At 34.0% G+C, this 17705-nt stretch overlaps 1 protein-coding gene across 1 annotated transcript in view; it reads left to right on the forward strand.

The window, feature by feature from the left end:
* The window catches only part of LOC144966326 (dihydroxyacetone phosphate acyltransferase-like), a 33538-nt gene extending 20113 nt beyond the window's left edge, over positions 1–13425 (forward strand). The window contains exons 5-15 of the mRNA XM_078902630.1: positions 469–672; positions 1931–2082; positions 4087–4217; positions 4846–5066; positions 6310–6453; positions 7163–7276; positions 8553–8632; positions 10023–10163; positions 10713–10924; positions 12106–12167; positions 12824–13425. Of these exons, the coding sequence (XP_078758756.1) occupies positions 469–672; positions 1931–2082; positions 4087–4217; positions 4846–5066; positions 6310–6453; positions 7163–7276; positions 8553–8632; positions 10023–10163; positions 10713–10924; positions 12106–12167; positions 12824–12906 (1544 nt within the window). The 3' untranslated portion in view covers positions 12907–13425. The remainder of the gene's footprint in view (positions 1–468; positions 673–1930; positions 2083–4086; positions 4218–4845; positions 5067–6309; positions 6454–7162; positions 7277–8552; positions 8633–10022; positions 10164–10712; positions 10925–12105; positions 12168–12823) is intronic.
* Positions 13426–17705: the final 4280 nt, after the last annotated feature.

Below are 17705 nucleotides of genomic sequence, written 5' to 3' on the forward strand. Positions count from 1 at the left end.
CGTTTTGAAACAATAGGCAGCAATCGTGTAAATTTATTCTTGAAATGAATTTATTTTGTGACTTAAAAAAAAAAAAAAAAAAATGAGCTTTTATCTAGCGCAATATCCACTAAACATGCTCAAAGCGCTTTACAAAGGGTCCCTGACAAACAGCAACACATAACATGAAGAATGTGGCATGACGCCTGTTAGGTGATATTGCAATTTTCCTCGAAAGAGATGACGCTGTTAAAAGCCAGGTACTCATTTTACACATGAGTACGGTGAGAGAATGTGAGTAAAGAGCCTTTTCCAGGGACTCAACTATGCGCCAAGCAAGACTCTAACCCAGGAACTTCCAAACCGAAAGCTAGTGTCATACCACAAGACCACATAGCCGCACAACATATGTGCTTCTTATTATTGATGAGAGAACATAAATTAAAATGTACCTACACCTGACTAAGTTCGATATGTTTGTCTCCTCAGACTTCATGGGAATGAAATTTTTTGGGTGGGTGTTGAGGAATTGTGGGGCTTTCTACATTCGAAGGAATTTTGGTGATGATCAGCTGTACTGGGCAGTTTTCACAGAATATGTTCAGACGCAGTTGCTCAATGGTGACTCAGCTATCGAGTTCTATGTTGAAGGCACAAGGAGTCGCACATCCAAATCTTATCCTCCAAAACTAGGTAAATAACAACTATTATTGTCTACCTTTATATTGCAGAAACTAGATTTGATACGAAATTACTAAATTAAATCAATTGAATAACTCAAGTTCTATAATGCATTGATAAAGCCCATTTATTTATATATACAATCTGGCACTTTGGTATTAACAAATTGAGAATTTATCATGCAGATAAATCAGAATAGTTATACATTTATGGCTCTACACAATAATCATGATCAAAATGCTATACAATTTGACAAAAGTAAAAAAAGTAAACTAAAAGCCACTTAACGATCTGAAATATATCCAACACCCCTCCCCACCCCAAACAAACAACAGCAAAAAAACAACTTAACAAACAAAACAGAGCAGAAGTTTTCTCCCATTTATTTTACAAAAAGATGAGGCACGCCATGAAAATTCATTGTTACAATAATCAGGAATGTTTTGTAAAAGATTATTAAGAAAGAGGTGATAGATTCGAGCAGTGGCACTTAGTCGACAAAAATACATAACACAACATTGATTAGAATATTGAGTGAGACTAAGACGCTCTGGACTGATAAAAATAATGAATAAAAAGGAATACAGCAGCGAGAAAAATAACAAAATACTAAACATGGAATGTTTCGGGCTCAAAACCCTTCTTCAGCCAAAAAAAAAACCCAATAAGAACATTAATACATCACTTAAAATCCAGACAGACGACAGAAGTCTTTGGCCTTAAATGTTTCGTGTTTGGAATTTTGTTATTTTTCAAATCTTTTATATTCATTTTTGTTCATTACTTAGCACAGAATATTTCATGTCTGAAGATACTAACAAGCACCATCATGTAGATACAAGTAGAATCAGATGACTTCTTATTAGCACAATATTGGAAATCCAAGTTGCCCTAAACATTATTAACAAGAAATAAAGGGAGTAGGAAAGTGCCAGAAGACAATAGAGAATTAAAATTTTGCTGCGGCGATGGGGGCTCAAACCCATGACCTCACTCGTACGACAACTCCAAGAGCATAACTCTTCCATATGAGCTATCCACCACTCCAAAAAAAAGTGGTTTCAAACTCTGACTATCTTGAGCCGCTCTACCTGACTTCTTGAGGTCATGGGTTCAACACACACAAACACTGCGAAGTTAGTTGGCCAGCATTTTATTCCAAAAGGACATATACTTGATTTGCCATGCTCTTTTATTTTATTTGCGAATAATTTGCACATTGTTTGATGCTTAAAATGACTTCAAATATCTACCCATCTCCTTTTTCCAGGCATGCTATCGGCTGCTTTAGAGCCTTATTTCAAATCCCAGATTCCAGACATTATGATAGTCCCATGTAGTGTGAGTTATGACAGAGTTCTTGAGGAGAGTTTGTATGCTTACGAACTCCTTGGGGTACCAAAACCTAAAGAATCTACTACGGTGAGTTTTAAAAAAAAATCTTCCTGACAAAATTTCTATTAAAATTCCTTATGTGATTTTACAAATCTACTAAAAAGTATGATTACAAACATAAGAGTCGTCCCTTCCCTTACCGATCATTTCACCGACCGACCAAATGGAGAGTTCTTGTTTTGTTACGTATTGAATTGAATGACTTTAGTTGTAATAATCCGATTACATCATTTACGAAGACTGTTCCACCACAACAAACTGTCAAAATAGCAAGTTGTAGCGAAAACTCACTCAAATTGACAACTTTTGTTCAGGTAAGATGAAAATGTTTCTTGTCTTACGGGTTGCACGTCATCCGTCTTGACTGACAAATAAGCCGAATGTAACTCTTCTAACAGTAGAAATATATTGAGTGGCTTAAAACTGCCTCCTGGGATCTATATTTAGACATTACTATTGTCAAATCGGTGTTGAATCTCCACTGTGCCCTGAAAACAGGTTGGTCGGTGAGGGAAGGTCATTTTCGCATGTCCCTTCCCCTAGCGACCAAACACTTTAAATGGGTCTTTAAAAAACCCTACCGAACACCTTAAAACGTTTTATGTTGTTTTTTTTTTATTTCCTAGTTTTAGATGTGTAAATAGTTGCGAAACAGTTTGTCATTTAACAGTAGCTGCTAATAGGAAGGCAGAAAAAGAGGCTACAAAGAAGACTGAGCAGGAAAGGAAACGTCAGGAGAGGGAAAAATTAATGCAGACAGATTGGCACTGAAGCAGAAAGGGAGAGGGAAGGACAAAGAAGAGAAAGACAGAAATCGTCCTCAGCGAAGCTAGTCAGAGACTCATACATAGGTATTCTGGACGATGATTATCATGTTCATCAGATTGCTTCAGCAATAGAGAGTACAATGGCTGAATTAGTTGCGGCCATTCAAGCGCTGGTTTCATTTTTTTTAAACAATGCTCGGGCAGCCAGCTTGATACCCTTGAAGCCCTTGACAAGGAGGGGCTTGATGAGTTTTTGTATCAATTTGATTTTAGTTTTAAAAAATAAATCTGCATGTCATGCCTTGTCCTCATCATTGTTACTGTATTAATGTTTCCTTGGCAGGTAGACATTGTAAAGAGCCTCGAGCGAGAATCTTAAGCTGATTTTTTTTTTTTTAATGAATAAATGATAGTCTAATTTACTGTATATTTACCATGATATTTACAGTACCGTACAGTCTTTTTGCTATTCATTTGAGCTTTATATCAAATTGTAGTGCATCATAATAATGTTCTGTCAGTGGTAAGATCAGGTGGTTGGTAGGGGATCGGGCTTTGGGCGGTATAAGGGGATCAGGCTTTGGGCGGTATAAGGGGATCGGGCTTTGGGCAGTATAAGGGGATCGGGCTTTGGGCGGTATAAGGGGATCGGGCTTTGGGCGGTAGGGGAAAGATGGAAAAGAATGTGGTCGGTAGGGGAAAAATATATCACATATTTAACACCACTAGAACATGGATAATATTTATTGCCGGGGAAAATTTAGTTGACAACCCAAACCTATCATGATGTCTTAAGATTGTGCGACATTGCTCTTTGAAAACAGTCCTATTTATGGTTCTTGTTTTGGGCAGATTATTTCCCTTGTTCTCGTAAGGCGTTAGCAGACGGTAGGGGATGGTATGACTCTATTTGTTATTGGGTCAAACAAAATGTCTGAAGAAAAAATTGAGATAGAAACGATCAAATTTAGTCAAATTCAGTCTGCTCAATGTCAGTTTATCTATTAGATTTATATTTCTCAATATTCTTAGTAAAATTAATTTTAAAACTTTAAAGATAGCTGAGTTTTATTTATTCCATAAAGCTGTTATCATGATGAAGTTAGTTGCAGTGAAATAATGCTAAAAGCAACACATTCCCTGACCATAATTAATAAATCTATTTGATTTTTTGTACACAAAAGACTTCGTTTTATGCAGTTAAAAAATTGATCTGGTATGTTGTTATTACAACCATGATATATCATGCTTTATTCAATTGCAGGGCCTTTTGAAAGCTCGCAAAATTCTTGAAGAAGATTTTGGCAATGTTCATATTTATTTTGGTGAGCCCATCTCCATAAGGAAATATTCTGATGGGTTAGTTGACCGCAGCTTGCACAATTTAGCCCCAAGGTGAGTGAGATTGGTGTAAAATGTTACATGTATGAACAAACAATCGTATTTCTTTTTTTGATTGTTAATTTTTTAAGATGAGATGTTTAGTGTCTGTCCTATATTTAATCAAAATGCCTTTGCTTCTCATATTTTTGATTCTCATGATATTTTGGGTGATTTTATTTATTGTTTTATATGCAAACAAGCGAGACTTCTTAACTGAAAAAAAATAATTATTCATATTTTGGCTAAACTCAGGTCATTTACAATAAAATCTTTTCATTAATTCATTGTCTGAAAGAAATCAAAAATATTTTGTTATGTTAACCAATTTTCTTATGTAAATAATAAGCCATTTTTAGTACATATATTATTTATAACCATTTTGAATTCAATGTTGATTCAGATTTTTCTTTGAAGTATGGAAATTTTTTGACAGGGTCATAGCAGTTCTGTATCAAGATGTCATTTGTTGGAAAGTAATTTTTTACATGTTGATTCTGTCCTATTGACCAATCAAATCAAATTTTGGGTTGTAGTTATGAACTTATGAGAGCAGTCGCTGAAGAATAAATCTACTTTGATCCCCGTTTCCCTTTATTATTCAATCATTTATCTGTTCAATATCTTTTAAACATTTTTTTAGATATATAGCTAGTTTAACAGACCAAGAGCAAGATTTGATCAAGAAGCTTGGTCACCATTTAGTGTTGTGTCATCAGAAGAACATGGTTGTCTCCCCTTGGTCTTTAATGGCCACCATATTGATTCAGACACATGTTGGCGTGTCTGTCAGGCAACTTGCTAGGGAAGTAGAATGGTTGAAAAGACAAGCTTCTAATGCTGGGGCTTATATCGACTGGCCAGGTGAGGAGTGACACTCTCACTGATACCCTGCCGTCCTCTGAAAAAAAAAACCCCAAAAAAACATGTATTTAAATTTTGGTCATAAAACTCATCCTTCAAATATTAATTGAATAAAATCACTCATCCTGGCAAAAACTCTTCAAACCCAGAACGTCGTGAAGGCCCAGGTTTGAGAGTTTTTAACCAAGATGAGGGTTGTTTTAGTTGATCGATATTTGAAGGACAAGTTTTCTGACCAAAATTTTAGATACATGTTTGTTTTTCAGAGTACGCCAGTTATTGTGTTAGTCATAATTGTCATGTCAACTTTTATTAGAACCTTATTCTGAAGTATTCGCTGATTTATTATCCTAAGACATTCACAAGTGAACATTTACTACCTTTTAAAGGTTTACAGCTAAAATGGAATTTAAGAGCATTCACATCTTAGATAATTAAATAGCCGGTCAAACGATTGATCGGGAAACTTAAACGTTCAGAGTTCAAATAATGCCCAAAATGAATTATTTTGTTCCAAGTTTTCTTTGAAGGAGTATGCCTGATGGATTCCCATTTAGGAAAGGAACGAGTTTAGGAGAGAGAAATTCTTTTTTTTAGAAGTGTCAAGAGTAAAAATGAGCAAAATGGTTAGCAAACTCACAAAGAATACAAAATAAAATGTGGTTGAAGGCTCTAGTCCAGTCACATATTATTATTATTATTATCTCTCCATTTATTTTTTTATAATGTTTTTTTTGTTGTTGTTGTTGTTGTTGTTTTTTTTGGTCTTTTTAAAGAATATTTTTATTATTCTTTTATTAAAACATGATTAAACTGTCACTGTATTTCTTTCGAATTCATTTCAATATTTTATTTTATGTTTTCTCATTTATTTCTTTGTTGTTTATTTTTCTCTTACTCATTTAACTATTCATTTATTTGTTTATTAATTTATATATTACTTTATGTATTTTTTAATTACTTCTTTTTTTTTTTTTATTACACGGAGGGTAGTTGTAAAATTGTTAATCAAAAAGTGGCATTTTGTGACTCTTTACCTTATAATAAAAGCCTCAGTTTGATTGATGAATTGATAAAGTAAATGTCACAAAAATACTATGAATATTCCTATTTTTGATAAAAGTTCAATGTCTAATTTCAGATATGATATGGTATACCTAAAAGATATTCCCGTTTAAAAAAAAGAAAAAGAAAAAAGTTGTACATTTTTTGTTGTCAAATTTCATTCTTAATTTTCTTCAAGGCAATGAATCGGCTGAAGCCATCCTGAGAGAAAATGCTGAGCTCCACAAGAACATTGTACACATCACCCAAGATGATATTGTAGAAATGATTCGGGTGGAGCCTCCTTCACATGCTAAAGCCACTGATGCCCTCATGATTGCTGGTAGGTGTCGGCAACCTTCTTCAACCCTTCCCCTATTTGCTAATCAAAAATTTGTCAGCAACTCAATGCAAAAGACTGACTGGCCTTGCGAGAGTGACTGAATCTTCAAAAGTTATTATTTCAATGTATGTTTTTGAGGTCTTGTATCACACTCACCTTCAGACCAGAAGGTCCAGGGCTCGAATCCTGCTCTGAGTGGTGCATAGTTGAGTTCTTGGAAAAGGCTCTTTACTCAAATACACTCACCATACTCGGGTGTCAAATGATTACCTGGCTGTTAACAGTATTGTCGCCGTCAAACAAGAATTGTAATATCGCTTAACAGGCGTTATATTTCATCTGACATGTTCAATGTTGCTGTTGGTTAGGAACCCCCTTGTAAAGCGCTTTGAGCATGTTTAGTGGATATTGCGCTCTATTAAAAAAAGCTCAAGGTCGATTTCAAGTCAAACATAAAAATAATTTATCAGTGAAAGTTTAAGACTTTCCGATTTAGTATTATTTGTTGGGCTTTTTTTTTAAATTCTTTGGTTTGTTTGCTTGTTTTTTTTGCTTGGATTTTGCATGTACGTTGTCCTCCCGACACATAATTATAATTTTCATTTGTAAAACTGAATCATTGCAATCAGTCAATAATCTAAGCTTTGATTGGCTCATTTGATTGTTTATTGAATGTGATTTAAGTTGTTTACCTTTTTTAAATTGTCAGCTGGCCAGCACTTGATGTTGGCGTTGTACAGAAATCACATCCTCCATGTCTTTGTCAGGCCTGCCATGATTGCCACCTGTATCAATTCATGTAACCAGGAAACATTGTCTGTTGGTGAGTGCAGTTTCAGTTTAATCTCCCAAAGTTTTGTATGTTTTGGGGTGTGAAGTGGCCGAATGATTAAGGCATTGCACTGTGACCCGGAAGGTCCCAGGTTCGAGGCCTGGTTTTTAAAAAAATCTTCCTTGGGCAAGATTATTAACCCCCAATTTGCTCACTTTGGATAACTTGGGTAATTCTTGTTGACATCAGACATCTTGTTTTATGCATTATCTATATTCCTACGTGGATTGCAAAGGTGACGATATGTTGTGGCGGAAAGGCATAATTTTTTTTAATTGTTCAGTTTTGTACATGGTGATAGATAATGCCTTGTTGTATGAAGTAGGGCCACTGACAAAACTTTTCCAATTTTCCATATATCGATAAACTTCAGTATATTATAGATCCTCAGTATATTTTCCAATCACCTGCTCGACTGGGAGAAAAAGAATGTACATCATGTCTTTTTACTGGAGTTCAGTGCTCAGAAAGGGTCAGTCAATGTGTTTGCATAAAAATTCATTACATTTTGTTTCCTCCTAAATCGCTACACAAGCACTGATTAAATGAACAGAAATTGATCAGAATAGCTTCCGTTCCGGATATAAATCTCGAAATCAAATTTCAGTTTAACAAAAATGGATATTTTTTTCTGTCAGTGATAATCAAATTTGTTGTAGCTTAGAGTTGAATACGACATTAGCATTTTCTTTGGTGGAATGATTTGTTTGGAATTGAAGCTCTTGTACTCTTTCTAATTTTGATTGATGTAAACAATATCACCTGTCGGGAAATTTATAATGACCTGACAATGAGACTTAGGGTTTAACCTGCAAATACCATCAAGAAGGATGCTTGGTAAAAGGGGAATAAACCAGAAAAAATTGCTTTTTTTTTTCAAAGCAAGCGACATATGCTACATGTCTTGATGAAAAGATGGGAAATTTTAATACCCTTATTTGATGGAAGAAATTTGTTTATAACATTTGTCATAATTTCATATTTATCTTTCGCTTTAAAATGTCTTAAGAATTTTTGACGAGGGGAGGGGTTTATTCTTTCTTCATAATCTGGCCTATTATTTTGTATTTATTTAAAAATCTCTTTTCTTTTTTTTTCTTTCTTTCATTTAAAAAAAAATTTGCTTTTTAAAAAAAGATGTTCAGAAACTTGGATTTTTTTTTCATCTGTTTTTCTCATTTAATAGCAAAAAAATGAAATCTTCTCTTTTCAATGCTGAATCTTTGCAAAGAAAATATTGGTTATCCATTTTGTTTTTATCCTACAGATGACCTCTTTACGCAATACACGTTCTTGGAGAAACTTTTGAGTAAAGACTTTGTCTTCCTTCCAGGAAATACCAAAGCAGTGAGAATTATCCTCTTTTTTTTCTTTATGTGGATGTTACCATTATTGTACCATCCTTGCTCCATGTTGTAAATCGTTGGAAAATAATTATAATTATAATGATGTTAATTATAAAAATAAGTATTATGATGGCAACGATAATATAAGAAATTGTTCAACAATTTAGATATAGTCCTGTTGTTTTAATTTCAGATGTTTATTCTAAATTAGATTTATAACGAATTATCATCAGAATCTGCCAAACTTAGATAGTACTGGTTGTCTTTTTGAAGAATTGAATCGCTTTTAAATTCATGAACTAACAACGGAATTGTATTTACTTGAACACTTTATTTAACAATTATAAGAAACAAGCACATGTATACAGGACAACAACTGAGTACGGACTGACTAGTTATGCAGTCGACATCTGAGATATAGACAAGAGAGGTGCAATGTTTTTGTTTTTTAAAAAGCAGTAAGTGCATGTACGGGGTCCCGATAGCTCAGTTGATAGAGCACTCGTTTCACAAGCAAAGGGACTGAGATTGATCCGGATAATGTTGAGATTTTTTCTGAACCACCCCCGTTCACTCAACAGTGATTGGATAGCTGGGTCTTTTAGATTGGTGGAGAGTTCTTTGCCATCAACTAGTTTGTTTTTGTTTTGTTTTTAAAGGTCTTACGGCACTTGCAACACATTTAGGTTATATCAGCGCCAATCAACTAGTGTCGTTCCAAAGGGTAGCAAGCAATTGCTAGTGTCTGTTTTACGCTATAGAAACCAGGATAAACGGCTCTGTGGGCTTAAATGGCTCTGAAAGACTTATTTTATTAAAAATTCTTATATGCTTTTACCTTAAAAGATGATTCAATGACATAACAATGCTTAATATTTTAATGATTCACAACAGTTCTGTTACTTAAAAATCATCCAATTAAGAGGAATTCCAATAACAAATTCAACGATGGGCTTCAGAATAGGAATACCTCATCAATTTTGATTCAGGCTTATTTTAAAAATTAAAATTCATACAAAAGTTTTTGATGCAAGTCTTAAATTATGTCAAACCAATTATCTGGACTGATTAACCCATTTGTTTGTTTTTAGGGGTTTTACAGCATTTGCAACACTTTTAAGTCATTTCAACTGGGAAACTAGGATGGAAGCTCGGTGGAAAGGAAAACAGATGGGAGCGGATGGAAGTAGCAATAGTGACCTCTCCACCCTCTATGGGAAATCAAAAGAGCCCGTTCAGTGATTACTCCATAGATGTTATTTTGATAACAACCTCTCACTGACAGATAGCTCCTATTAGGTTCTGTTCTGATTAAGCAACATTCCAATTATTGGCTTTGACTGTGTATTCAGAAATATTTCAATATAAAACGTGATTTTATTCTTTTCCAGGACTTTGAGGTAGCTCTCCTGTTAGTGACACACGCATGTGGTGTTGTGATGGAAAACGACCACATTGTCATCAGCAAGTCGGTCAATAAACACACAACCTTCTACACGCACATGTTTGAACCTTTCTTGTTAGGATACTGGGTAGGTTCAAAACAAAGGCTTGTGATTCCCCTTTTTTGATTTTATGTGTACAGTGACGATATTGGAAATATCATTTGGGACATAGAAAATGTGTTTGCATCTATTTCATTCTCCCCTCCTCCTCCTCCTCCTCCTCCTCCTCCTCCTCCTCCTCCTCCTCCTCCTCCTCTTCCTCCTCCTCTCCTCTCCTCTTCTCTCTTCTTCTTCTTCTTCTCTTCTTCTCTTCTCTCTTCTTCTCTTCTTCTTCTTCTTCTTCTTCTTCTTCTTCTTCTTCTTCTTCTTCTTCTCCTCCCCTCTCTTCTTCTTCTTCTTCTTCATCTTTCTTTCTCTCTTCTTCTTTTCTTTCTTTTCTCTTCTTCTTCTTCTTCTTCTTCTTCTTCTTCTTCTTCTTCTTCTTCTTCTTCTTCTTCTTCTTTTTTCATCTCTGTCTTCAAAACTGTTCTATGCACACCGAGAGCTGACAAGTCGGACTGTACTTTCTTGTGTATTTTATTATGAATTGACCATTGGGCAGAATAAAATGTGCAATAAATTTATCTATCTCCGCAGATCCTGTGCCAGTACATCCTGTCTAACCAGCCCAAGGTCGGTGGTAAGCCACAAGCAAAGACACAGAAGATTTTAGTGAAAGAGGCCCAGATGTTGACTGCCCGTTTGTTGGAGGATGGGTTGGTCCGGCACTATGAGATGCTCTCTCTTGATTTGATGAACAACGGTTTGCACGCTCTCTACCAAATGGGAGGCCTGACAAAGGAAAGGAGGTATGTTAAAAATGAAATTTACACATCTCGCAATGTGTCGCCAAGGTATTCCGTGAAGGAGTATAGATTAGATAAACGTCTGATGTTAACAGGAATCACCCATGTTGTCCAATGTGAACAATTTGTGAGTTGATTATCCTGCCCAAGGAAAAAATTAAAATGCCTGAAGCGGGGCTTGCGCCAGGGACCTTCCAGGTCACAGTACAATACCTTAATAACTGAACCACCTCACCCTCTTATGGATGTTACGTAAAAGGTATGTTAGAGGCTTATTATTTACTCTTTGACTTCATATTGTATTTCTTATTTTTTAACTATTCTACTTTTTTTTTGCTGGGTAGGGTTCCCGAATGAGTCGAATGTATAGTTAAAGTTTTTGGAGATTATATTTTTTTCATTGTAAATACATATTCCATTTTAAGTCTATTCACATTTTTCCTGAGGACTGTACGCAAAAAATCGTACTCTCTTTTAGTGTTCTTAAACACTTTCATTTGTTTCATGACCTGAAAGTTCATGTTGGGAGTTCAATAAAGTACTATCAAGCTGGGTCACATCAAATTTATACATGTATGCTGGAAGTCTATACTATTTATATGGTCTATAAAGAGTAAGTTTATTTATTAATTTAATTATTAATTAGAATACTAGTATGGTCTAATTGGCTATCATCAGAGTAGTGCTCGTTATTCTTTCAGGATTTTTACGCAGTTAAAAAAATCTTACTCATTTCAGCTCTCCATTGTACACGTTTAATTTTAATATTGAGCTTTTATATAGCGCAATATCCACTAAATGTGCTCAAAGCGCCTTACAAGGGGTCCCTGGCCAACAGCAACATTTAACATGTAGGACGGGACATGGCGCCTGTTAGGAGATATTAGTTTGTTTTTTTTTTCGGACAGAGACAACGCTGTTAATGGCTAGGTACTCATTTTCACCTGAGTACGGTGAGATAATGTGAGTAGAGCCTTATTCATACCACTAGACCACATAGCCGCACAATTTATATTTGCTAGGGTTCAAATAAGGGTCAATCACCAGTGATCTTTGGTCGTGTTGTGATTGATTTATCTTGTAAAATCTTGTTATTGGAGAGGATTTCAATCTTTTAAGATATTTTTTTAAAATCTATGATTTTTAAGTTTTAAAATTGTTACCGGTTCTCTTAAATGTTTCAGAGAGGGCGTGACTTACATGTTCGCCAATACAAGACAGTTGTCTAATATCACAGATACTTTAGGTGAGTTTGTTGTTTTTGGGTGTCTCTTTGTTTCAACGTATTGGTATATGCCTTCATCTAGTCTGTACGTGCCTAAATCAATACATTGATACATTGATCAATACATTGTGTATGATAAAGATGAAATGCTTTCAGAATCTATTTTTAACGTGACCTTTTTGGTTTTTTTTATTTTCAGTATTGTAAATTGTGGTTGAAGAGAATGATGTGTATTTTTTATATCCAGAAAATGTGACATAATTTCAATTTCTTTTAATTCATATATGGTCATCGTTTCTTTTATATTTTGTAAATAACAATGTGAAATTGAATGTGAGCTTCATTTTAATTGCGAAAAGAGATAGAATGAACGTTTCAGATTTCCCCTTTATCAACAAACAGGATGAATGAAACACTACAGATGAATTAGATGATGTGGTAGTGGCATTGTTACGATGAATCACTACCACATCATCTAATTCATCTGTTGTGTTTCATTCATCTTGTTTGTTGATAAAGGGGAAACCCGAAACATTCATTCTATCTGTTTTCGTAATTAAATTGAACTTACATTCAATTTCACATTGTTATTTATTTCTTCGAGCTTCGAGCCGCATAATTTACATTATTTTATATTTTGATTAATTAAAAACCAAATTTCCATCTCCAACAACCAGCCAAACTCATCGATGTGCCCACCCTTCCGTCCATCAGCATCAATGTCCATTCCAAGACAGTCACGGTCAATGCCAAGCTGTAAACTCATCCATTTGTTCATAAATCTATCACCTTACATTGTAATACATCTGAATCCATCACCTTACATTGTAATACATCTGAATCCATCACCTTACATTGTAATACATCTGAATCCATCACCTTACATTGCAATACATCTGAATCCATCACCTTACATTGCAATACATCTGAATCCATCACCTTACATTGCAATACATCTGAATCCATCACCTTAATTAAATGTCCGGGTCAGTGGAATAATGATTTGCATCATTTTCATCAATAAAATTCTGTATCATTCTTCCTTGCAGTGTAGCTACGCAGCAAATATTTTCATTATCAAAGAATTTTTTTAAATTTTATATATATAGACTTTGGTATTCATTTGAACAGGGTTAGCTGAAACAGGGTTAATGAAGTTATGTGATCGTTTTCATTTTAAAAAAAAATAGTCATGATTAATATAGATTTGTAAGTTTTGTAGAATTTTCTTTTTCAGCTTGTAGTTTATATTTATTTATATAATTATTCAGCAAGAGTTCCAATTTTACAATAGAATGCATTGCATTTATTACCACTGAAGCATTATAAATGTATTTATTTTATACTTCCAATGGATGAATGAATGGCAAATTGACTTTGATTGATTCGATTAATTACAACAGCAACATTTTAAAAATCAAGGATGAACTATGATTGACAATATTAAAATTGTTTGGAATTTTCTTTTTCTCTTTTCTTCTTTTGAAAGTTAGCTCAGAGCTACTTGTCTTTTTTCTCTCATGAGGTGTATTTTTTATTTTTAAAAGCGGTTTGTAGCAATTACAATGGAAAACGAAGATTTCACCCTTATTAATCAATATAAGCTATTATGGACAATATTAAAATTGTTGGAATTTGTTTTCTCTCTTTTCTACTTTTGAAAGTGAGCTGAGGGGGTAAAGGTAGACGAAATTTTATGAACTGATGTGATTTTAAAGATTTTTTTTGGAAATCAATGAATGTTTGTTATATGTTTTTATATTGGGTCGTTATTAAAGCTGTGATGTTTTTTATTAAAACTTTTTTACATACTTGACACTTGTTTGTGTGAGGAAATACTGCTGTGAAATTATCTGTTCCTTTTTTCATTAGCTCTTTGCATTCCATTTCTAGAATTCATTTATGTTGATAACAATTTTTATTTATTGATGTTTGTATGCTTAGCATGTTGTTTTCTTTTCTTTTGAGTTTTGAATTGATTTTACAAGCCAGTATCATTGCAATTGCCTTTTGCTAGGGTTGGGTCTTCCGACCTCCCAGACTCATAAAAACCATCTCTCTATTATATATATATATCTTACTTTTCTTTAGTTGCCTGTAAGAGCAGCAAAGTATATATATATATATATATATATATATAATATTTGTTTATTTATTTATTTTGCCCACTCATATCATCTGCCTATTTTTTGATTGGGACTGAAATGACCTAAAATTGTTATAAGTAAAACAACTAGAAACTAATAATATCTCTTCCCCATTTCAACTGATCCCCTTATATTAGTCTTGCTTTTACTTGTCATGAGGAACTTTTTGATCATCCCATTTTCTCCTATTTTACTGGTGCAAAAATGAAAGTACCACAAGCATCGTAAAACCCTCAAAAACAAAAGCGAACGATTCAGGGGTTCTTGTTTACTTAAATCTAATAATTACATCATTTAACTAGGTAGCTGTGGCATTTATGATTTATATACATTTTAATGGTCATATCATTCTTTAAAGCGCGGGTGGTTGGATGGGAGCATCACCCTTGAATCATATACCTATGATGTTCGCATGGGTGTACGATCCGATAGTGATGTCGTTTCTTCTTCTCTTTACTAGCCTATCCTGCTTCTTTGGTTTGTGATTGTATTTTTGACAGGGGATATTTTTTTTTCTCTAAATCTTCTGCCTGTTTGTTCTTGGTTATTTATAATTTAGCTTATGATATCTTTAGGTTATGATTTTGATTTACATTTGTACTATTTTTGTTAGATTGCTTGTTTTTTTTGTTTCAGCGGTCTCTCATATAACCTCAATTGTGTTGGAAGAGACCTAAAGCAACAAACAAACAAACAAACAAAAAAATTCTTGAAAGCAAAAAATCAAACAAAGATTTTCTTGCATAAGAATGGAATTCCTTATATTCACACTGACTATTTTTTTTCCTCATGCTTATATCACAAATGGATTGATTGAGGATGCCTTTATTATAGAGATGAAAATACCTTAAAATGTTGCAAGTGCCATAAAACCCCGAAAGCCAAAACAAAACAAAAAAAAAACAAAACATGTGGACGTCACTCATTGCATTTCGATTGCCAGTGATGTGATTTGTTTTTACCAAATTCTCTCAAATAAACGATGTGGCAAATTATGACGCAGGCTTTGCTATAAGATGTAAGATGAAATTTTGAAAAATTGTGTATAAAATAGTGCCAAATAAAGCAGAAAGTAATATCAAGAGAAAAATCAGCCTGTATAGACTGTTGGCTTGTATTTTATCTTTCTGCTTTGTCTGGCGCTGTTGTATACAGCTCTTTAGATATTTATTTTCTAATAGACTACATACATTAATGGTTACACACAGTTTTGTGTGTTGGTTGCGATTGTTTTGGCAGTCAGAACTTGTGATCCTTTTACTGCAAACCATCAAAGTTTGATGTCATAGATGATTGTCAACTTTTGAGTCATTCAGTCACATCTCGTAGTTTTCTCGTTGTTGTTTTGTTTATCAATGTCATTTCATTTTCCGTAGATTGGATATCAAACCATATAACTTCAACCAACAATTTTACTGTTGTTATATATGCGGGTGGTTGGATGGGAGCATCACCCTTCAATCATATACCTATGATGTTCGCATGGGTGTACGATCCGATAGTGATGTCGTTTCTTCTTCTCTTTACTAGCCTATCCTGCTTCTTTGGTTTGTGATTGTATTTTTGACAGGGGATTTTTTTTTTTCTGTAAATCTTCTGCCTGTTTGTTCTTGGTCATTTATAATTTAGCTTATGATATCTTTAGGTTATGATTTTGATTTACATTTGTACTATTTTTGTTAGATTGCTTGTTTTTTTATTGTTTCAGCGGTCTCTCATATAACCTCAATTGTGTTGGAAGAGACCTAAAGCAACAAACAACAAACAACTGTTGTTATATTTTTATTTTTGCGTGCCAATTACATAAAAGTAAGTTATCGGTCTTCGGATCAAAATGCCGTGGATTCAAATTCTTGTTGAGATTATTGAAAGGAAAAAAAATTGATTGTGACAGGAAGAGTGAGAGAAATAATAAAAATAGAGAAAAAGGGAATTGGCAATGATACTATGCTATCCCTCATCATAATTAACTACACTGTGTTGCTTTGCTTTCAAATGGAATATGGCACTAACTCCGCTTGTGTTTTTTTATTTAGGTCCTGGTCCCTCTGAAGTCTGCACAAAATTGGAAGGAGGGGGGAAGGGGGGGGGGTGTTTTCTTTTTTGGAAAAGGCTTAATGAATTTGTTTTTGCGTTTGTTTTTTTTGTTTTTTTTTGTGTAAAGAAGAAATGTGTTCTCATTTGTTTGTTGTTGATTTTATTTTTTTTTTGGGAGGGGGGTTGGTCTTTTTTAAATTCAGCAGACGAATGATGCAGGGTTAAGGTTTGTGCCCTGTCGTTACCTTATTGCCCCATATAAATTATTCTTTACATATAAATTATTCTTTATTATTTCCTTTGATGGTTTCCATGTCAGTGTCTTTTGCTGCGACATATTCAACATATTTTTGTTTTACATGGAAGAATGATGACATTACATATTGAAAGCATTTATTTTATTAGGTATTTATTTTATCGCAAATATTTACTCACAATGTCTTGTATACTTGCCCATGATCTTCTTGAATGAAGGTCACGGCACCGAACGAACGAACATTTAGCTGAAAATCCAAAAGTCATTAAATCTCCACCCTCGAGGACTATCTGACCCCTGATTGACCTCATTGTGCTACCTGTACGAGCACTTTTGACTGTCCATTTTTTTCAGCGATGTGCCAATTTTATTGATGTCTTTAATCACGCACACTTTGAGATTGTGTTTTGTTAAAGAACTTTTTTAGATGTGAACAAAACTGAGATAAAATCAAGTTTTATTATGTTACCAAACTCATAACCATCATTTGCGTCATTGACCGTTAAACCATAGACAATTTTTTGACATAAAAATTGTAAAAAGACCATAAAAATTTGGGTTTTGTTAAGTGAAGTATTTAAATAATGTCACCGTACAGTAAATATATTTTTGGCTTAAAAGAAAGACAAGAGAATGCAGATTATAGTGCAATTAATTTCTTGAACAGTTAAGTCACTAAAGCCAAGTTACATGCTTGTAAAGTTGAGTAATACCCATACTTCACGAACCTATCATTGCAAGTAGGCTAAGTATAGCGGAGTGTAGTGTTATCTCATATCAGTAGTAAATGATCATTGAATCCAAAATAGTTTGTTAAGAGAGTTGCTTTTTAATACTCTTAACACAGTGCAAAGTATAGTGGCATGACTGACTTCATAATGCTTTCAATCAGCAATGTCATCAGATATTGCAGTTTTGGCTGTAGTGAACATTCAATGTTTATTTAATTATAAATAAACCATTTACTGATGCACGGTTTCTAGAGTCTATCGCATAATCCACCAAGCATAATAAAGATTGCTGTTATATATAATCTTTTACTTTCTTTTAAAAATCATCCCTCGTGTTAGTGTCGGTCATTATGATACAATGCTTGTCTTTGAAAAGCGTTTTACATTT

Source organism: Berghia stephanieae, chromosome 1 (assembly GCF_034508935.2).
Source record: "Berghia stephanieae isolate SIO BIC M18660-M18661 chromosome 1, UCSD_Bste_1.3, whole genome shotgun sequence".
In the NCBI taxonomy this organism is placed as follows: Eukaryota; Metazoa; Mollusca; class Gastropoda; order Nudibranchia; family Aeolidiidae; genus Berghia; species Berghia stephanieae.